The sequence below is a fragment of the Artibeus jamaicensis genome, unplaced genomic scaffold (assembly GCF_021234435.1).
Source record: "Artibeus jamaicensis isolate MK-2021 breed Jamaican fruit bat unplaced genomic scaffold, CSHL_Jam_final contig_3174, whole genome shotgun sequence".
Classification (NCBI taxonomy): Eukaryota; Metazoa; Chordata; class Mammalia; order Chiroptera; family Phyllostomidae; genus Artibeus; species Artibeus jamaicensis.
In genome coordinates this window covers 3520627-3543508 of record NW_026521738.1, presented here as the reverse complement: position 1 = coordinate 3543508, position 22882 = coordinate 3520627, and the positions used below count along the sequence as shown (strand labels likewise).

Below are 22882 nucleotides of genomic sequence, written 5' to 3'. Positions count from 1 at the left end.
GTACCAGCCAAACGCAAGGACGGATGAAGTCAGGGGAACAAATAACAACAACCAGATTAGAGCCAGACAGACCTAAGATAAAAGTAAAATAGTAAAGGGGACCAAAGAATAATCCCAAACTCCCGTATACACTCATTGTGATGCATCAGCATATTAAAAACACTCTGGAAACCTGATGAATATTCTGCTTAAACCCTCCCCTAAGATTCTCGCTGGCAGAAGAGAGATAAAACCCCTCAAGACGAAGACCAGGCACGGCTGTCTCTGCAGCACGCCCATGCCTGTTCTCTCGCACGAACTTTTCACTTTCCTTCTAAACTCGAAGGGGCCGCACAAGACTTGAAAGCAGGGGAGCAGCAGACAGCAGCAGCTCATGCTGGGCTTACTTACTGCCTGAACCTCGCTGCTTTTCTCACACTTCCGAGTCCTCTAACGGCAGCGCTGCCTTGGCTCACTTCTTTCCTATAATGTTTCTAGGGAACCAAAGCAGAGCACCGCCTACTCTCTCCTCTTGCTTCTTCTATCCTGTTCTCCCTTTGTTTCACTCTCCCCAGCCTTAATAAATGTACTCTCAAAATCACCTAGACTCCCGTTGTGAAATCCTTCCTACAAGAAGTCAAGAACCCACATACTACTGGCCGGCCTGAGGCAGACCACTCTGGTCCGCATCTGGTGACCGTTCCCCAGGTACATTAGCCAACACGGAACAGTTCTATCATCTCAGAAAATTCCACTGGGCAGCACTGGTCTGGAGTTGAGGTGAGTGGTCCCACCTCAGGCTGCACAGTAGAAATAGCTGAAGCCTGGGAATGTGTAATGATGCACAAGCCCCACCCCCAGTGAATTAAATCAGACTTCCCAGTGCTCGGAGGTGGGGTGTTGGTGGGGCAGAGAGTGGTATCTGTAAAAGCTGCCAGGGATGCTATGGTGTAGCTGGATTAGGAACCTCTGGGCTGAACATCCCAGGGGTCAAAACAACTGGTCTGCATCAGGGTCACATCCCCTCCAGTGTCTCTCCGAGAAGCCCAGAGTAAACAGGAAGTGAGTTGTTCAGTGAAGCCTGGAACAGGAGTCCAGGACCTCCAGCTGGGTTTGCAATGAGTGTCTCCCTTCCGTAGGGAGTAGAGTTTCCTTTTATGTGCATTGCAAACCAGATTTTATCAACACAAAGTTTATTCACCCCCCTCAGTTGGCTCTGGGGTCCCTCAGGCTGAGGGTAGGTGCAGCCAGGGTAGTTCCCAGCCTGAGATTCCCCTCCTGAGGTTTCCCGAGGTCCCACTCCAGGCCAGCAGACCAATCTGGTACAGTTAGGTCACCCAAAACTGCCATCAGATGTCAGGGGAGACACAGGAGCATCAAATGCCCCCAAAGCCCTGGAGAAAGACAGGAGAGTAGAGGTGGGGAAGACTCGGTGGAGAGAAAGACTAAAAGGAAAGGACAGTGGGGAAGGAAAAGAAGCAAAGTGAGAGACTGAGACTGAAGAATAAGCGGGGCATTAAGGGGAACTCTAGAAACCCACAGAGGCAGAGGAGGGAGGGAGGAAGAGGGAGACAAGGCCAGACAGAGGGACACTGCAGGAGAGAGTGACAGGAGACGGCTGCACGACCCTCCTGCTTGGAAGAAGACCCAGGGAGGACCAGCCACGACCGCACAGGACACACGCCAAAGCTCCCAGCAGTGAAGGGGGCTGCCCCATGATAACCCTGGGGGACCTCGCTGAAACCCTGAGGACAATCAGGTGACAACCATCATAATTACACCTATTATTTCCCTATTTGCTTCCTGACCAATGACAACTGGAGGGTAGTGAGTAGATGTTCTATGTACGATGTTCATTGAACTGAATTCATTGAATGTTTTCCCCTCTTCTCTTTCAAAATGAAAAATGTCTCGGGGTTACTCTCGTTACTTGCTGGTATGTTTCTTACTTTTGTAGCTTCAGGATTTTTAGTCTCATGTTCTTTTCTCACATTTCAGGTGTAAGGGAAAGTACCGTGAGGTCTAACCTCCGAGGCCTTGGAGCCACCTTGCCAGTGAGCAGCCTGCCTCCCAGCCACTGCTCCAGCAGGCCCGACATTCAGGCCAACTGCTGTCGAGGCTGCGTACCCCCGTGGCTCCTACGGTGAAGCCCGAATTCTGTCATTTCCACACATGACAGTGTTGTTTGGGCAACCTCTGAAGTTCTTCACATACTTATGAATGTAAGTTCACATTTAACCTTAGTTTAGTTACTATTTAATTATTAATTGCTAGAAATGCAAAATTGAGATATGGTTGCAAAACTCAAAAATTACATTGGAATGACTATCAGAAAGCAGTTTCTGGTAGACTGGGAACTTATGCGAATTTGCTCTTTTGCAAATTGATGTTTGAGGACCTGATTAAGCACACTGGCCCTGCAGTGAACTAGTCACATATTCGAGTGTTCTAAGAGCTAGCTTCCCTCCAGGAGGACACCCACAGGGGCCAACCAGGGGGCCCCGAGGTGCAGTGCAGCCTGGCCCCTAATGCGACCTCTGACCCACAGAGCCAGGACAGCCCAGGTGTGGCACTGGCCCGGTGTCACCCTGAGGACCACCCTGGCCCTTGAACAATCACATGTATGTTCATGGCTCCTGATCTGATGCTGCCTTCATAGTCTTAGAAATCTCCCCACAGGGTCTGTAAAATGCTGAATCTGATCATGAAAATGAAACGTGTACTTCCTCTGCATGCCCTGCGGTAACCAGAATGCCCTGCCTTTGCCTCGCTGAGCTCTCCCCATCCACGCCAGCATCACCAGGGAACTGAACTCTCTAGGAGGTTCTGCCCCCGACCGGGGCTTCCAGCAGCCTCTGAGAGGTGCAATCATTATGAACCTGCTGCAAATGAGCCCTCTAATCACAGCTATGCTACCACTAGCCTTTCAGAAAATTACTCAGTCTCTCAGGGTCTCAGTTTCCCCACCTGTAATGCTGACAATTATAATATCAATAGTAGTACATAACTGATTTAAAAAGATCTTGTACAGAGAGGCTCAATGTAGGGCCATTAGGCTAGCTCTCAGTAAACGTCAGCTGCTGTGGTTTTGCTAATATTATCCTCAGCCTGGTATTGGACACCCCTATCAATCTGGACCCACTGCTCCCTTCTCACTGGGCTCGCGGGTCGCGTGACCTAGTCCCACCTATAAGGCCTTAGCCTGGCTGCCCTCCCTACCCAGACACTGGAATGCCCTCCCTTCCTCACCACTCTAAAGCCTACCCCAGCCTCTAAGTCAGACTGAGTGGTCTTCCTCCAGGAAGCCTTCCAGGACCACCCAGTGCTCAGCACCACTTCTTTCCTGACTCGCAGATCCATCATTCTTGCCTTTAGGAAGCTGCTATGTTTTCTACAAAATGTTTGCCTGAGTTGGGACAGTTGGTGTGAATTGATGCAAGCTCCTGCCTGCTATGCAGGATGGGGCTGCTCAGGCCCTGCTCAGGCCCCACACCTTGCAGCCCCACCTTTGAAGGGCCCAGTGGAAGTGCCCCCCCCCACACATACCAGTCCCTGTCCCCATGGCCAGCAGACACACAAACAGTGGCAGTCAGGCTTTTCTTCCAAGCTTTATACAATTTCAACTCTTCAGGTGTTTTGCAGCCTGAGACCGCTGTCAGCCTTCCCCATGTCTCTGAACCCTCCCCCTTCCCTCTCTCTGCTCCCCCACCCCAAGGTAACAAACGCAGCCAGGCATCCTGGGACTCAGGCTGAGCTGACCCAGTTCCCAAACAAAGACTCCCTGTGAGCAGGTCACTAAACAGCACGGCCCTCACGACTGATCCTTGTGCCCAGACCTCAGCAAACTGCACCAAGAACAGGAATCCCAGCCTGGCGGCACCTAACACAGCTGCAGCTACACCCCACCACACCCAGCAGGGACTGCTGAACCCCTGACATGCAGGCTGTGCAGCCGTGCAGGCTGCGTCTCCCAGGCCACACTACCCCACAGCCAACCGGGAACAAATAACATCCATCTGCACACTCGGTTGGTCCTGCCCACCCCTGCTCCTACCAGCAGCTCATACAAGGCCCAGGAGTTCAATGACAAGAGAAAGGACCCATAGACAGCCTAGAGAGCCCACTTTTGCCACACCACCCAAACTTTGCCCCTGCTAGTCTGGAAACCCTCCTCACCACTACGTGAAATAACAATAGAAAACATTACCGCAGGGAGGTGTGCAGTCAGTGGAAACCATTATTCCTGTTCCGACTTCCAGACCACAAATCTCCCCTCGAGGCTCACCTCTTCCATGAAGCCTTCCTTGAGAGCTCCCTGCTGGTGGCCTACCCACCTTCTGCAGTGTGCCACTGCCCTCACCAGTCTGGGCAGGGAGAGGAGAAAGGGCCACGCCCAGGCACCGAGGCTGACACAGGACACAGGCGCCTTCTCCTCCCCACTCCCTGAGGCGCAGGCTGTCTGTGCAAACAGGTGCACACCTCGTTCTAGCCCACCTTCCTTCCCTACAGCCTGGGCAGCTCTCAGGTTGACCCATGGCTAGTCTTTTGAGGCTGCAGCCGGGCCACTCCCCAACATCTAGCACTGGGCCGGGCCCAGGGGAAATAGGTGCTCAGTAAATGCTGAGTTGAAACACCAGCTCTCCGGGACCCAGGTTCTAGAATATATGTTCACCGTGACCTTACCTGTCCCTGCAGGCCACAGGGACCCCCTGCCGACCTCACCTGTTCCTCCCCATCGTCTCATGGTCTTTGACCACCACATGAAGCTCAGAGCCCTGGTCCAGGGGGATGCCCTTGAGATCCCACTCAAAGCCCTAAAAGAAAAGGAGAAAGGACATTTAACCTGTGGCCCTCCGGGAGAAGAGACTGTCTGGTTCACCCTGGTCCCCCAAGGGCACTGAGCAGGCATCCATAAATGAGGCTGGTGGGTGGATGGATAAGTGAGTGAATAAGGGAATACATGAATGGCAGGGCTCCAGAGCTTTGGAGCAACAGAGAAGGCTGAAGCAGCAGAATAGAGGAGGCCAGGCTCCCATGACCCCCACCCTGATTCAGTGCCACCAATCACCAGGCCTAGAAGTACAGCTTGGGAAAATGCCCAGTGATCCTACAAGTCCGGAGGGACCAAGATCAAGGTGCTCATCCAGAGCCAGGCACCGCTCTGGTGGGCAGCATGACTGGGGAGGCCCAGCCAGAGGCCCCGGGACCCTCCTCAGAGCCAAGGCTCTACTGTGCATCCCAACCCCATTCACACAAGGCATCCGGGGAGGAACATGCAGGAAGCTGGTTAAGGGCAGGGGGCCAGCAGGAGCCAGAGGAGGTCCTGGTGAATCTGGGAGGGCTATGGGAAAGAGGTGAGCTTTGGGCAGGGAGAATGGCCTGTGCAAGGGAGACAAAGCAGTCAAAAGAACCCCTAAACGCCCTCTACCTGGCTGGCCATGGCTGGAGAAAACAGACATCTTGCTCCTCCCCATGCCACACCCACATCACAGGGGAGACACCTCGGTTGACCTGGTGTGCCAGGCCACCAGCTGTCCTCCCAGATTTCGCATGCCAGGAGGATTTACTTGGCAAACTAGAGCACCAGCCCCTCCCCTTCCTGACAATACCACTGAGAAAGATTCCTTTCTGCATGAGCCCCCTGACTTGGGCCTAACGCGGTAGTGGCAGCAGAAAGAGAGGAAGAGAGGGAGGGTGAGCAAACCCGCATACCTCATTCCACACAGGGTTCACGTTGTTCTTGATGACCTTGGTTCTCTTCTTCACCCCTGTGAGACACACAGAAAGGGGGTGAGACACTAGGCCACCTCTGCACCCCCACCAGGTTAGGGCAGCTCCTCGGACACGCACAGCAGCTCACCCACCAGAGGAAACCTCGCAAAGCCAGCGGCTCCCCTGGGAACCCCACCAGTCTGCGTGAATGCCGGCGCCCATCACACAACATCTCTCTCTCTCTGCTCTGGGACAGAGAAGCAGCAGCCCCATCAGCAGGATGTTTTTAAAGGAAAATACCCAGACTGAATCTTCTTCGTGAGTTTGTTATTGTTATTCCTGACTTTCTAAGTAAATTTTTCTGACTCTAAGAATAAATGATCTTCATAGAAAATATTCCATTTTTCTTTTTGGGGTCATTCACTTGCACATATTATATGATTCCATTTACATGAAGTGTCTATAATAAGCAAATCCACAGATAAATAGTTTGCAGGGGGTGGGGGAAATGGGGTGGGGAGTAAGTACTTAGTGAGGTTTCCCTGGGGGATGATGAAATGTGAGATAGTGATGATGGCTGTACAGCATTGTGAATATAATAAAAACTATTAAATTGTCCACTTTTAAATAGTCAAAATGGTGAATTTTGGAAAATGTGAATTTTATGTCAATTAAAAAAAAACCCAGCTTCCTCTGGCCTTGAAGGGGTCTGTCTGAAGCAGGCTGTTCCAAGGCAATTCCAGCTGTTCATGGAGCTGGGACAAAGCAATGGAGAACACTTGGGGTAGACAACAGGAAGAACTAACACTGTGATGGAGGAGATCAGACCCACAGTGCCCCAGGTGGCAGACAGACAGAGTCTGTTTGAAGCCTTGGACACAAGGCATAGATGAGAGGCACAAAAGAGGCTAAGCATGTCCCAGTCTTCCATTAAGCATCAGAACAAAAATAATTCTGTGTTCAAAAGGATGATTTTAAATGTTCAGCAAGACACAAATTTATATGTGAGTTGGATCTTAAAGATCACACGGTTTGCCCTGGCCAGTGTGGTTCAGATGGTTGGAGTGTTATCCCATAAAGCAAAATGTTGGGGGTCTGATTGCTGGTCAGGACACGTGCCTAGGTTTCAGGTTCAGTCCCCAGTCAGGGCACTTCCTGGTCAGGGCATTTATGAGAGGCCATAGATCGATGTTTCTCACATTAGTGTTTCTCTCTCTCTCCCTCCCTTCCCCTCTCTCTAAAACCAATGAGCATGTCCTCCTTAGGTGAGAAGGAAAGAAGAAAGGGAGGGAGAGAGGGAAGGAAAATTGTGGAGAGAGGGAGGGAAGAAGGGGGGATGAAGAGAGGAAGGAGGGAGGGAGGGAGGGAGGGAGGGAGGGAGGGAGGGAGGGAGGGGGGGGGGAGGGAAGGGGAAAAAATCACACAGTTTCACATGCCCTGTGCAAGGCTCTCCAGTGAGAAGCCTTTGGTCTCCACCTGGCCTGCCCGGCTTTCACTGAGCCTGGACTGTGAAAGCCTCTCAAAACTCCAGAAACATCTCCCAGGACCCCAAGTCCTCCTCTGAAGCTGAGCAATGTCGGCGCACTATAGCTGGTTTCCACGGAGGGCAGCGCCCATCTGAGATGTTTCACAGCATGAGAGAGGAAAGCAGAGAGGTGTCGAAGACACAGGCAAGGTTTGGGGAAGAGTTTGAAGGGAAAAACAGAGGAAGAGAGAACGAAAGAGAAGCAATGGTGAAAGAAGCATCCGAGGAAGAGAGGCAGAGCAGGGCCGGGTAGATTCCAAAACAATTATGTTGAAAATGGTTGCTCGGCCTTGGAAGCTTCTTCAGAGACTGAGAGATTCTGATCAGCCTCCCCCAGTGAGACAGCATGACTCCCAACCCCGCTCACCACCTGTGGCAAATCCGTGACGTGGGAAAAGAACCTGAACTTCGGGATGCCAAAGACCACCACAGAAAACACTTTTTTTTTTTTTTTTTTGGTGAGAGCTTAGGGCAATGATTCTCAAACATGCTAGTCACAGGACATCACCCCTAAAAATTATTGAGGACTCCAAAGAGTTTTTAAGATGGCTTGTATCTATCAACTTTTACCATGTTAGAAATTAAGACTGGAGCATTTAAAAATATTCATTTAGTAATTAATTTTAAATTAAGAATAACAAGCCCAGTACATGTTAATGTAAGTGACATATTTTTATGAAAAATAACTATAACTCTCTAAACAAAGGAAAAAGAAGAGTGACATTGTTTACATTTTGCAATGCCTGGCTGGGTCCTCATATCTAGTTCTGCACTCAACATATTGAGATGTCTTGTTTTGGTTGGTATCTATAAAGAAAATCCAACCCGATACATAGTTGGAAAAAGAGGCAGGTTTGAATAAGTGTTCATATACTCATGAATAGCCTTGGATGTTACACCAAAACTCAACAAGAACAAGTAGTAGTTCTTAAACTTAAAGGTGAGTGGCCACGTAAAATCTGAAAGCAGAATGACGTTTTGTACTCCGTTACATCTGCACCCACTGTTGTGTCTGCAGTTGAATGAATCTCTCACTCGTGTATGTGGTTCTGCATTGGTCATTCAGGAAACTTTCGTTCATTGAGTTATATAAACCTTCCAAATGTTGACACATTCCATTATATAAAACTGAAAAATATCACATTTATTGATATCACCATCAATCTCAACAGCAAAACTATTAAATACTGGGAAGCTGGAAGATACAAGCGTTCTAAAATTTCAATTTTTGTTTAAAAGCTCAAAGTTTATGATTGGCAACATTCAGCTCGAAGTGGCAGGCTCACTCATTCATTTTCAAGAAAATGTCTGCCAAATGCCCTAGTCTAAATAGTTAGTTTCTCGGTCATTGTTTCAACTAAAAACAGTATTTTGTGAAAAAAAAGAATGGCTAGCTTAGCTTGCATGCAAGCACTCACACAAGTGCTTTCCTTACAGCGATCATTCTCCAGGGTGCAGCCAAAGTGCTCCGCCCATGCTGCCCAGGTCAACACTCAAGCTGCTACCAGCCCATGTCCTTGAGGATCGAGATTAGTAGAAGTAAAAACTACTGCTTTATCAAGGGTATTCTTCAGTGAAACTGGCTATTGTTTTAGTTGGAACTACATGAGGGTGAAGAAAAGTACAATTTGGTGCCCAGACTTCGTGAGTGTTAAAGCACCAACTGTGTCCCCTTCCACGGCCATCACTGCAGATGTCAACCCAGTAAAAAGGGCAAATAGTGTCTTAGTCTTATTGTGACAATAGTTCTGACCTCGCTGTCCCTACTCGAAGAGTCTTGGGGATTTCCTGGGGGTCCATGTACAGCATTTGAAAACCTCTCGGGAAATCTATTAAACACTTCAGCCCCTGTTTCTTCATCTGTAAGATCATGACGATGCCTCCCCGTGGGGTTGTTGTGAAAATTAGACAAGACCGGGTGAGTGAGGCGCACACCACGCTCATTAAACGTAAGTCTACTTCCTCTCCCTTCCCTCTGTGCCCCACTTTGACTGAACCACTACTGATTCTTCATTACCCAGCTCATTTTCTCCCCTGAAAAGCCTCTTTTTTTAAAAATTGCAGATATGTATTTATTAAATTGTAGCACATTTTGATATTATTTTTAAATATATTTTATTGATTATGCCATTACAGTTGTTCTATTTCCCCGCTTCATTCCCCTCCACCCTGCACACCCCCTCCCCCACCATTCCCCCCTTTAGTTTATGACCATATGTCTCAAGTTCTTTAGATTCTATATTTCCCATACCAATCTTGCCCCCCTATCTATTTTCTACCTACCGTCTATGCTACTTATTTTCTGTACCTTCTCCCCCCTTCTCCTTCTCCCACTCCCCTGTTGCTAACCCTCCATGTGATCTTCATTTCTATGGTTCTGCTCCTGACCTAGCTGTCCTCTTAGTTTGCTTTTGTTTTAGGTGTTATTCTTAATAACTGTGAGTTTGCTGTCCTTTCACTGTTCCTCCTTCCATTCTAAATGAAAGCTTTGCTGGATAGATCAATCTTGGATGTAGGTCTTTGGATTTCATGACTTGGAATACTTCTTTCCAGCCCCTTCTTGCCTGTAAGGTGTCTTTTGAGAAATCCGCTAACAGTCTGATGGGAACTCCTTTGTAGGTAGGTGACTGTCCCCTTATCTCTTGCTGCTTCTAGAATTCTCTCCTTCATTTTAATCTTCGCTAATGTAATGATAATGTGCCTTGGTATGTTTCTTCTTGGGACCAACTTCTTTGGGACTCTCTGAGCTTCCTGGATTTCCTGGAAGTCTATTCCCTTTGCCAGATTGGGGAAATTCTCCTTTATTATTTGTTCGAATAAGTTTTCCACTTGTGGCTGTTCCTCTTCCCCTATTGGTACCCCTATAATTCGAATGTTGGAACGTTTAAAGATGTCCTGGAGGTTCCTAAGCCTCTCCTCATTTTTTTGAATTCTTGTTTGTTCATCCTTTTCTTTTTGGTCATTTTTTTCCTCTTTCTGGTCCACTCCTTTGATTTGAGTTTCAGTTTCCTTTCCATTACTATTGGTTTCCTGTGCATTTCCCTTCATTTCAATTAGTTTAGCCTTCATATGTTCCTCTAATCTGTGACTAAAATCAACCAGTTCTGTGAGCATCCTGATCACCAGTGTTTTGAACTGTGTGTCTGAAAGTTTGGCTATTTTTTCATCGCTTAGTTTTATTGGCTCTGGGGCTCTGAGTTGTTCTTGAGCCATGTTTTGATCTGTTTATGCCTGTTATGTATGAGGAGCGGAGCCTTAGATGTTCACCAGGGCGGGGCCACCCAGGTTGCTGGTTTGCGATGCTGTATGTGGGGTCGGGGTCAGAGAGGGACAATAGCGGTCCCCTCTGCCGCTTCCCACCACTGGGGCCTGCACAGTCTGTCTCACCACTCACTCCTTCACTGGTTTATCTGTGCACGAATGTGTGACCGTGGTCAGCCCTCAGTGAGTCCACCACCTTACACCCTCAGTGGATCAGCCCGGTATTCCACACCTGGTATCCGCCCATGGCTGCCGGCTAGCCTGGGTTGCATGCCCGGGTCGGTCTGGTGGATCTTTCCTGCCTGACCCCGCTCTGCTGCTGGCTCTGCCCCTCTTACCAGTTTGGCTGAAGGGTTTATTGTTTTCATACTTCCATATAGTTCAATTTTCTGTTGTTTGGCTGCGTTTTTGTTGCTAAAACTTTATTGTTTTTAAACTTGGTTGTGTGAGAAGGTATAGTGCTTCCACCTATGCCTCCATCTTGGCAGAAGTCCTGAAAAGCCTCTCTTGACTTTCTCAGAGATGGTTGTAAGCTGTGACCACATGTACCAGACAGTGGGATAACTGTGTGCTTCTATGTCTGTCTTCCCAACAGGCCTGTGAACTGCAGAAGGCAGACATAATGCCTCACCATGTGAGTTACCATAGTGTATAGCATATAGCCCTGTGCCTGGGCTCTGATGAATGGGTCATATTCTCCCCCAAGTTGGCTACAAAGTTCACTGCCTCGCCAAAGGATGGAATCACTGTTCTCAGAGAAAGCCATCAGACTGCATTCACAGTCTGGCTGTGCCTCAGTGAGCGGAGGGGATGAAAGGAGGCACAGCAGGAGGCATGTTCTGGGAGGGGCACCTGTTCTCCTCTCAAAATTGGCCCCAGTCTTCCCTGGCTGAACCCCTCTAAATCTCTTTGTGGGCTATGTTTGTGCAGCTCCAGCAGGCATTAGACACATGGCTTTGGAGTCATTCAAATAACAGCTGTGACTGCAGGTATGTCAAACTCATTTTCACTGGAGGCCACATCAGCCTCCAAGTTGCCTTCAAAAGGCCAAATGTAACTTTAGGACTGTATAAATGTAACTACTCCTTAACTAGGGGCAAGGAGCTCTACATTCTGCCCTTTGAAGGCAACTGTGAGACTGATCCTGTGCCCCACGAAAATGAGTTTGACACCCCTGCACTGCTGTCTGACCATATATAGGGCTTTTTGCATCTGTAGGCCTTCCTTAATCCTCTCAACGATAAATTAATTATGAGTGCCTACTTTATGGGGTTTCGAAAGGATATATAATGCTATCTAAGCATCTATTTCCCCTCCCCTATCAACTTCCTATGTTCTACATGAGTCACATGGAAAATTCCACCTGCAGCCTCTCTTGAGTGGTCCAGTCGGATGCATTTCCTGGTATTCCTGCCTAGTACTAAATGAACGGTGTCTGTGTGCCAAGCCCTGTGCAAAATATCTTTTAAACATTTTCCATTTCCTGCTGTCCCTGAAGATGACAAGAACAAAGGCCCTCAGTAAGGTTTCACCAAGTCCTGGTTCGAAGAGCCAACCCCGGGACCCTTTGGATGACACTGAGGGGTCACTGATGGGCACTACAGCTCCAAAGAGGAGAAAGGAAGAAACGAAACATTAACTCAGCACAATCACACGATCTACAGATGCCAAGGAAAGGGAAGACCCAGTGCTAATTAGGAAACAGTTAAGAAAATAATTTCTTCCTTCTCATGAATTTAGACCTGTCCTGTCCTTGCTAATTAATTTTGACCATGAGATATGTGGTTTGTGCGTGCAGTTTAACAGACTCAGAGATGCTAGGGTTTAGGGGAGGGGACTATGTCCTCTCCTCAGATTGCTCTGCTGAATTGGGGGCCAGTGGGCGTCTGTGAGGATCATGCCAAAGCCATGGGGGTCTTCCCCCAAACTGAAAGACTCAGTAAAGAAGAAGAAATCTATTTATGTGTCCCCCATGGAAATTCCTCACTTGTTTCCCCAAGCCCACACAACTCCACGCCAGACTCCTTGACCAGAGTCCCCCAATGCTACGTGGTGGTGATTTCCAAACTACTCACTGGGACCCACTACAGGGCCATGACGTCAACTGAGTGAGTTGTCCAATATGTCTTTATAATGACTGAATGGACCAGAGAGGAAAATATCAGTACATCTTTCATCAGAAAAGTACTACTGTTTGAAACTTTTGATTATATATTCACATATGCATTTATATATGTATAATATACCTTAATGCAAAATAAGTCTTATTGTATGTAACAGTCCAAAAAGTTTTAAAATATTGCCTTAAAGGAAACAAATTGTCCAAGGAGAACTGGCAAACAAAGAAATCTCCATCTTGGCCCTTGAGTGCCAAGAGCCAAGGTGGCAGGAATGCTATAGAACACGGTCCTGGTCCCCCACTGAAGCCAGCTCCACTGAAGACTGTGGACTGAGGTGGGGAAAGTGAGAAGGGCCTCAGAGACAGGTAAGGAGCCAAGCCATCCTGCCTCAGCCATGGCTGGGGACTACCTGGCTGAGCAGTCTCCACTGGCAAGAGCCCCACATATATACTGGTACCTAAATGTCACATGTGGCCATGGCTGTGCATGAGGAGCCACACCACTGCCCTTCTGCTCACCACCTAGTAAAGTCTACCTATCAGCAGCTAGAGCTACTGTCACCCCAGTGGCCTGGGCCCCAGGCCCATCTTCTGGGACAGACACCTCTCAATGGCCCAAGATGCTTGTTAGCGTCCCAGGGCCTGGACACACACCAGGGTTACAGTGGAAGGGAGCGCCCGGCCAGCTGAAATCCCCAGTAGCAAAGATAGGACAGAGCCTCTACCCACCAACTCAGGAATAAAGGTCTTGGTACATTTGGGAAGCAGACAGAATGCTTGTTTTTGTAACACTGATGGCAGTGGGGTCTTTGGGGCTGGTGGAGTCAGAGAGAAGACAAACTCTGAAGCAGGGGTATTCACTGAGGGTGCACACCAGTCTATAACATGGGAGCGTCTCATGCCGGTCAAAGGACAGTTTAAAGAAAGGCTGAGAAATACTGGTCCATTTCCCATTGCATCTCTAAGGCACCAAGGTCCAAAGGCCCACTGACAGATAAATGTATAAACAGAATATGGGATAGCCATACAGTGGAATATGATCAAACCTTAAAAAGGAAGGCAAGTCTGACACGAAAGGACAAACATCATTTGATTCAACTTACATGAGGTGCCTAGACAGTCAGATTCGTAGACACAGAAAGTAGAATAGACATTACCAGGGGCTGGGGGAGGAAGAATGGGGAGTTGTCGTTCATTGGGTGTGGAGTTGCTCACATACTTCTTAAGGACTTGCTCTGTACTGAGCACTCTCCGACACTCCATTAGATTACCCATCGGACCAAGAAAGTGATGGAAATTCAGAAAACCAGCAGACTGCCAAAGGCAGAAGCAACGGAAAGGGGGAAAGACAGTCCTGGCTCCTGTTGAAGGAAAGTCTGCTTTACATCTCGGCACAGATTTCCCCCAAGAAAGGGTAGGCTTTTTTAAGCCTGGGCACCCCAAGAACTGGGCAGCTCTCATTTCCCACCCTCCCCAGCAGAAGCCCTGTCCTTTTTCCTGCAAAGACTCCCACCCCTTCTCCATCTTCCTAAATCCTAACGAAAGCCCCCCTTTCCAGGAAACAGGCAGTTGATAGAGCGGCGGTATCGGCACCGGCCAGTCCATGCACTGAGGTGGTGGGAGGCACTCTGACGGGTAATCTTGAAACACGAAAGGCCAGTTAGAGTGGGGGAAGATGCTGGGAACATCTGTGACAAAATTTTAACATTCTTAGTACATAAAGAGCACTTGCAGCTAATTAAGAAACAGACAAACACCCTGGCCCCGTCAACATGGGCAACTTAAAAAGCAATCCAGTAAAAATAATTTCAAATAGGTAATAACTTTGAAACATTACAAATGCTATTTGAGCCTTTGAAGTATTAAAGATCTGTGTGATAATGCGTTGTGTTAGCGGGGTTACAAGTAAACAGGCCCCCACAGTCCACTGATGGGAAGGTACAGTCGGTACAGAGTCTTGGGAGAGCAACTTGGGAAATGCGGCAAAGCCTTAAACACCTAAACTCTGACACAGCAATGCCACTTCTGATATTTACTTCTGATATTCAAAGGAAATAATATGTAGGCAAAGATTTAGACACTGGGATAATTTTCACAGTGGCAGTATAATTTAACCACTGACTATACATATTAAAAGGTTGGTATAATCTGAATATTCAGCAGTGGAAAGTTGAATAACTGAATTATGGTGCATCCATATATTAAAATATTATGCAGACATTTAAAAGGGAGTGGAGAAGAATATTTACCAACATAGAAAAATGCTCCTGGTTTATTGTTGAGAGAAAACGTAAATTGACAAACATTGGAAAAAGATATCAGGAATGAGATTACTCTAGAAAAAAAAAGGCAAGGGTTCTGGGGGCTTCTGGCAGAAGGGTGGAGCCATCAAGGCTCTATTTCTTGACCTGGGTGACATGTATGGGCATTTCCTTCATAATTTGTCCGTTAAAGCAGGGCTTGTCGACTCCAGCACCTCTAACATTTAAGTCTGGACATTTATTGTGGGAGGAGGGGCGTCGCTGTCTAGGGCACGGCAGGGTGTTCTGCAGCCTCCCCCCTCGGTGCTCACAGTGAGCGCAAGTACACACACCCACACACCCAAAGTGTCTCCACACAGTGCCACATGTCCCCTAAGGAAAAAGGTCACCCCCAGTTGAGAATTCCTGCATTAAAGCATACCAGTCTATTTTATGTACTTTATTTGGGTCTTAAATGTCACAACTAAAATTGCCCTTTTTTAAATAAAAAAATAGTCTTCAAGGATATATGTCAAATTATAAGTAAATTAATTCAAAGTGCCAGGATCTGAGGCCACTCATTACTTTTGCCTCATGCCCCCTCTATAATACATCCTTTTATACATTGAGGGCACACTGTGTTCACAAAAATAAATCAGAAGGCTACTTACAAGGTTTTAAAGTCACTGCTAATGTTTAAAAAGCCAGATTCAGAGAATCCAGTGCCCCTCAGCCCACCTTCCCCACACAGGTGAGTCAGGTCTGCCCCTCAGGTGTGTCTTAGGCTGTGAGTAGTTCTACAAGATTCCCCCAGGCTCCTGCCCAAGGTCTAGAGACCACCCAGGAGGCAGAAGGGAGGAAAAAGGAGGTGAGATTAGCTGAAGGGACATGGGGAGGAATGAGGGAGAGAGAAGAGACAGAGAGTTGTGACTCCATTTTCTGGTTAGTGAGCCTGGGGAAGCCAGTAGAACTTCCCCAAGAGAACGGGGATGTGGTTTTGTTCTCAGATGTTTCCCGCGCACCTGGAACAGAACTCAATACACACATGCTCAATGAGCTAAATGCATGAATGGAGGAACATTAATAATCCTATTTCAGGGCAGAAAGTGGGCAGGGCAGAAGAAAGGACAGATCACTAAAAGCTACAGGAAATGAAGCTGCTCATTGACAAAGACAATCAGTCAAAAATATCTACCACGGCCCAGGTACTCATGGCAGTTTTAGTTAACTAATTAATTAAGGCAAGAACAAAGAAATGATGAGAATTCATTAATCATCTCTACCCTAAAGCCCTGAGACAGGGAAACCAAAAAAGTGCCCTCAGTGTCGGGCCTTCCAGAGCTCATAGTCTATTTTGGGAGGCAGGTCTTGAAATTACATCTGAGGCTGGAATGCTGGGGGAACAACTGCGTGGAAAGCGGGGCCAGCCAGGCCCTTGCACTTGAGGCCTTGTGCAGGAGCCAAGTGCACAGTGCAGCCCTCCTTCTCTGCAAGCAGGCCACAGACCCCTCTGTGCCACGAGGGGGCTGGGCTCAGGGGTTCTCCACCCTGACAGCACATCCGCGTATTTGGAGACTGTGTAGAAACACCCATATCTGAACGCCTCCTCCAGAGATTTAGCTTCAAGAGAGGAGGGCACAAGCAGTGGATTTTTTTAAAGACTCTGATGTGCAGCCAGGGTTGGATACCCCAGTCTAGATGATCTGTAAATTCGGGGTCCGATTCCAACAGCCTCCCTCTCTAAGCATCAGCTCAGCTCCCAACTCCAGCATGAATTTCCCCTGGGGAGGAGGGGGGGTGTCATGTTAATTTCACCTTTCAGTACATCTCACATCAATTTCGCCCAAGGTGTGTCTCCAAAAGGAAACTACTTGATGGTAGGTGATCAGTGCTGATTTTCAGGTCTCTTACATCTGCTGCATCAGAACCTCTGTGGATGGGACCCACACCCTCCAGAGGATTCTCAGGCCCAGGAAAGTATGAAGACCACTTCCCCAGACTATGTGATGTCCATAGGCTGGACCAGAAAGGGCACAAACACTACAGAGCACCTACCTTCACCAAGCCCTGGGCATCCTAATGCCCAGTGCTAAGGCAGGCTGCTGCTCTCAAGGAGTCACAGGGTCCTAAGTGCGGAGCTAAGTACTGAGCACAGGCAGACTGGGTGAGTGTGCTAGGTGCATCCAGAGAAGAAAGAGTAATGATAGCCAAGGGAATCCTGGGTGCCTCCCTGGAGAAGGTGGTATTGCAGTGGGGCTTTGAAAGACAAATGCCCTTTGAACAACTGGATATGTTGCATTCTATTATATTTCAGTTTTGTAGGGGGGTTGTCAGTGTCTAAATAGTAAGGCCTCATAAAGGATGGGTGGGGCATGCAGAGATTGGGGGAGGACAGCAGCTACGCACACAGGGTACCTGGCCCGGAGCAACAACCAAGAGGGACCTCAATAGGTTACCTACTGAGTCACCTACCTGACTCAAGGGCATTCCCCACTCTAAGCACTAGTAGTTCCCTGTCACAACCACTGACCTGGACGCATCACTAAATTTCCCCAGGTTTCCATATCCTTATTGGCAGAATGAGATTAGTAGCTACCAGAACACTGTCACAGAACCAGAGAAAGAGAGCTGTGAACAGGCCCGAAAAAGTCCAAAAGCATCTGAGAGAACTAGGCTGATGTGGGTCCCTGGGCTCAGGGTCCTTTGGGAACTTCATTTCCAACCAGTGGTGGCCTCACAATTTTTGTGTAGGAAAGGCTTAGGCAGAGTCTGATGGACAGGAGAGAGCTAGGAACCTTGTCCTAAAGTTGCATTTCATAGTGGGTGTTGGAAACCGTTCTGCCTGGTTTCAGGAATTGTAACCGCCCCCCATGGATAAGGCTGAGTGAGCGACCTCCAGCTGTGAGCCACTAAAGAGACAAAGCTTATCTCTGGCAGCAGCAGCTGCTTCTGCTTCATCCCCTGACCCCAACGCTTGATCCATTAGTCAATGACAGGTAAGACCCCTTAGAGGGGGGGCAACCTAAGCCAGACACGATCACTTGGGAGGCCCTTAAGGAAGGACTCGGGGATGACGGGGGGCCTGCAACAAAGAGGGAGTGATGGACCCTCGCCCCCGGCTATTCTGACATAGCCGGAGTCCCCATTTCCATCTTGGAGAAGTGCTTCCTGTCTCTAATCCACTTAAGCCTAAAAACCTGTGACTGGGAAGGTGGTGCAGCCCTTTGCCAGCTAGAGCGGGTTCCGGGGTGATCGGGCATAAAAAAGAATTCTTAAAGTCCTGTGAAGCCTGCTTTGCTGAGATTGCTTTCATTCATATGATAAGGGTCCAAGCAGGAAATGAGTATGTCTCCCAAAGTTTTTACAGCCCCCTGACCTGACATACACTGACTCAGACTAAGCCCTCAGATTTCTTTGAAATGTTATCTATTGTTTGATCCTTGCTGCCTGACATTGATTGATGAGCTTTACCTGTATTCCTGTGTATTACGAACCTAATAAAAGCTGTTGAGGAAGGGGCTCTTGGTCCTTCTCCGCTAAGAGACTGACCACCTCTCCTCCCCAAGCAGATCATGTCTTAGTAGTTTTATTTTCACCCATGGCAGACGGGGCGGGGGGGGGGGACTTGCAGGCAAAGTTGCCCCCACAAGTGGGCACCCAGGAATGTCACCAATGTATGAAAATAGGAGTTTCCTAAAAACGACTCATACTTCTCAAAAAAGAAATGCAATGTAAATTATCCCATAGCAAAGAGTTAAAGCTGCACAGAGGCCTCACTTTGCCAAACTGTGTCTTTCATCCATGGGTATCAGTACTGAGTGTGTGGGGTTCCTTGGGGAGCAGAGGGAGACCGTGAGTCAGAGCTAAAAGTGCCCCTATTGTTTTCGAGCCTCATAAGAACACCAGCCATTTCTCCCTCCAGATTTCGCCGTGTTTTGTGATACACGTATTATTTTAATTCCACTAAACCACAGGATATGCATCCTGACAAGAGGAAAACTCTCTCTCCTCTCCTTATTTATCTTTCTTTGCAGGACTGGGGTCCTGACTCACAGCCATTGTTCCTTCTCTTAATTTTGACAGATTTTTCCTCTTCCCTTTCCCCTCCTAAGACACCTCGTCCTGTGGGAATGACTGCCTTAAAGGAAGGGGTTACACGTGCCTGGTGGGGGGGGGGGTTGTAAGTCCTTTGTTGCCCCGAAAACGCACAGGGGGAACCTCTCTGGTCTAAGCTGCACATGTAGGCACTTAGGCTCTTTGAATTTTAAAAAACATCCTTGACGCCCCTCAAAATCCTTTGTCAAGCCCATCTCTAACCTATTCTGTTCCTCTTATTCCCATCAGAGACTTGGTGGATTCAATATGGCCAGTGTTCAATAAAGATGGGTGAATGAATGGGTGGATGAATGAAATAAAGGTTTCAAAGCACACCATCTACACACCCAGATTCCCCTCTCTGTTCCACACCCTTATGATTAGTCAAGGCTCGCACTTTATTCCTCCTGGGTATCGGTCTTAGAAAAGTAGCTAACTGTTGACACAATACAGCACATTCACTTTTCCAAAAGTGCTTTGAAATTTTGGCATTTATTGTGTTATTTCATCCTCCTCGCCCCCCTAACAGAAGACTGCTGAGACTCCTGACCCTGACCACAGAGGAAAAAAACTGTGGCTTGGACTAGGGTTAGTGGTAGAACCGCGTCTCAGACCCGCAGGTGTGTGCTGAGTCGGGTGGCCAAGGGGCTCTCACCTCGGAAAGTCAAGCTGGCGACCGGGTCGCTGCGCTGGTCTTTCTTCGCACTAGGGAGGTTGCTGGCCCTCACCAGCAGGCAGCACAGCATGGTTCAGGCAGGCGCCCGGGGGAGCGCAGAGGCGCGCGGGCGGGACGGGAGCGGGAGCTCGGAGCCCAGACACACACCGAGGGGCAGCTGTGATCTCCGCTGCACCTCCTCGGGGAAGTCCGAACGCCTGGGCGAGGCCCCGGGGAGGACACCAGACACTCGCTGGGAGGACCCTCCCCACGCGAGCGGGGCGGGGCGGGGATCAGACGTGCGCCTGTGGGAGCGCTGGTCCTCCCTCCGCGGGTCCCCGCCCGCGACCGGAATGACAGCGCCACTGACGCGGGGAGCACAACTCCGCCGGGCAGCGTGGATACGGCGCACGCTGGCCCTGCTCGCGGGAGCCCCCAGCGTCCAGGGCTCCCCGCCCAGCCGGGACTCCAGGGCCCGGTACTCACTGAGCGACTTCCCAGCTGCCGCACAGAAAGCTGCGCTACCCACCCCCCTGCCCCGCTGCGCGCTGGCCGCCCGCGAACCGACGACTCTTGGGGAATAGTGACTAAGGAGAAATGAGCGAAGGCCGGAGGACGAGGTGGGCCAGCTTCAGGGACAAAAATGTGTCTGTAGGAAACTACAACTTGGTGCGAGCGCTGCAGGACTGCAGGGGAGTGTGCGGAGCGACGGAACGCGCGCTGCGCTGGGAGCCACCAGCCTCGGTGCCGCCCGTCCGACCCCGACAGCCCCATTCCCGCTCTCGGAGCTCAGACAGCGGGTCTGGCTGCTGGGTGCCCCGCGCTCGAGCCCTCGAGAACCCGCCTCCGCACCTTCTTCAGAGCAGTCTGCAGTCGCTCATCTCCAGAGACAGAAGTCTTGTCCAAACTGTATTGCGTCTGCGGAGCACAAGGGTCCATCCGCTGCCCATTTAGTCCCTGGCGTCATCCCCTAGACTCCCTCGCCCCACCGTGGGGGCAAATTGGTTATAGTGCGGCTTTGGGTGGGGACAGCCCTTGACACACTTTCCCGCATTATGTTTGGTTCCTTTCCAGCTGATGAACTTCTTGACCGAAGGGCCTTGGCTTCTCACCTCTATACCCCTACACTCCAGCACCTAGCCCCAGACAGGTCCCCTCCCACCTTCCAAGTCCTCGCTGAGCGGCTTTCTCAGCCTAAATTCAGTGATTAGTTATCACTTTGCTGCAGAAAAACCGTAACTCCCTTTCTTAGCTTGAGGATGCAGCGTTTAGTGTACAGAAACCACAACCCGGTGAAACCACCTCCGCCCAGTTCACGCCTGCACCCTAACCGCTAAAGGAGTCGGAGAGTAACACAGCTAACCTGCCCCCTGTCGCTTGATATTCGTGACCCCTGCCTGACTCAGGTGGACCCTCGCTGCCTGGCAATCACACCATATTTCTAGTCCCTTCAGTCTCCTCTCCTAGACTGCGACTCCACACTTTTCTCTACCCATACCTGCAACACCCCATCACCATCCTCGCTCTGCTTGCTTCCTGTTTACAGTGTAGAGGACTCAGGCCCCCAGCCTCCTGGCCCCCAGGAGCCTCTGTGTCTTGTCATCAGGAATGAATCACCTGCACTCCTACCTGGCACATGGGCACCAGGTCCTGGTCACTCTCACCCACTCAATGGCAAGTCCAAGGCCGTCCTCTCCTCTCCAAAGTTGGTGTCTTCTTCTGACTCAGGCTCTTTCTCCTGCTCTACCACTGACCCTGCCCACCTTCATAATGAGACGGGCGCCATCGGTCCTTTTCCACACTGGAGCCAGGTGATCTTAAAACAAACACGATGAGGTCACTCACTACCCCGCTGAACATCCCTCAGAGCCCCTCATGCTCTGGGGACAAAGTCCAGATATCTTACCTCCACGCAGAGGCACAGGCCATTCAGCCCCCCACTCTGAGTTTCAGCGCCGGTGGCTTCTGTTTCTGGAACATGCTGAGCTCCCTCCCAACTTGAAGCTCTGCTGCCCGCTCTGCCTGCAACTGCCTTCCACCCCCACCCCGCTGCCCTCCAGAACTGTTTCTTAAATACAGTTGTCGTACAATGTTACAGTAGTTTCAGGTGTACCGCAAAGTCACTCAACATCTATATACCTTACCATGTGCTCGCCATGATAAGTCTAGTCGCCATCTGTCACCACGCCCCTCCCCCATGTCCTTACAGGGCCAGCCTCCTTCACCCTCCCCGCCCAGGTTGCTCGGCGGCACTTTTCCCTCTTGGCACCGTCACAATGGTACAAAATAACTTAGCACAATTATTTGTTTGCTGTGTAGTTAGACTGTGGAGTCCGTCAAGGCCGTCTCAGTCAGCCAGGCAATCCGGGGCACGGGAAGGCCCTCTAGAGTTGGTGTCGCGGTCATTGTACTGGGCTTCCTTCCACCCCAGAAGAGACTAAGCCAGTGGTTCTCAAAGAGGATAGTACTGCCCCCTAGGGGGAGTTTCGGGTATGAGGGTTCGGGATGTGCATTTTTACTGTCACGATGATTCCTGGTTTTGCTGCTCTCTCCCACCGGACCACACCCTGCCCCCTATTCCTGCTCTAAGCTGTCAGTCAGCACAGGAAATCTGAGGGAGCATGTTGAACATTTCCAGGGACTCTTCCAAGGGGCTTTGACAAACACCTGGCTTGTGTCCAAGGAACAGAGGCTCCGCATACCTGTTCTGTGAACCAGAAACGCAGCGGCTGCTGTCCTGGTTCCTGGACTCTTCCTGAGGCCTGTCTTCCGTCCCAGCCTCCAGCTTCCTGCCCTGGCTGCTGCTCACCGCCCAGGACTCCTCCCCAGGCAGACCGCTGACTCTTCCCTTGGGGACATCATACTGGGGCCTGGTACTTGAGGGGGCTTCATCCTGGAGGTGCTTGTATCAGGAATGCAGCTTTCATGAAGAGTGTGTGTGAGACCTCCATTTGTCTGCCTCCCGTATGTCCCCGCCTTCTTCCATAGAGGAGTTTTACTATGGCCAACCAAACAGAAAGACTAAATTTCCCAGCCTTTCTCACAGCTAGATGTGACCATGAAAACAAGTGCTGATCAGTGGGATGTGAGCTGAAGGGATGCATGTAACCTCCTGGTTGTGTCCTCACAGGGAAGGAGCACACCTACGATGCCAATTGTGATGGTGAACCACCACCAAACACATTGTCAGCGTGGGGACAGCAGAGCAACAAGACAGAAGGAGCTGAGTTTGCACAGCAAGCCCAGTTTTCACTTAAGATGTCATGTGGACTTCAGTGACATTTCAGAGTCAATAG

The 22882-nt window shown here is 49.6% G+C and overlaps 1 protein-coding gene across 21 annotated transcripts in view; it reads right to left on the bottom strand.

The window, feature by feature from the left end:
• Positions 1 to 22882, bottom strand: part of DYSF (dysferlin) — a 203049-nt gene that overhangs the window by 173893 nt on the left and 6274 nt on the right. For 9 of the 21 annotated variants that reach the window (XM_053663323.1, XM_053663332.1, XM_053663328.1 and 6 more), the window contains exons 2-3: positions 5692 to 5747; positions 4702 to 4793 (exon numbers count right to left, since the gene is read on the bottom strand). In XM_053663323.1, the coding sequence (XP_053519298.1) occupies positions 4702 to 4793; positions 5692 to 5747 (148 nt within the window). Of the gene's footprint in view, positions 1 to 4701; positions 4794 to 5691; positions 5748 to 19586; positions 19920 to 22882 lie in introns of those variants that run through there. The other 12 variants (XM_053663326.1, XM_053663324.1, XM_053663331.1 and 9 more) reach the window with 3 other exon arrangements.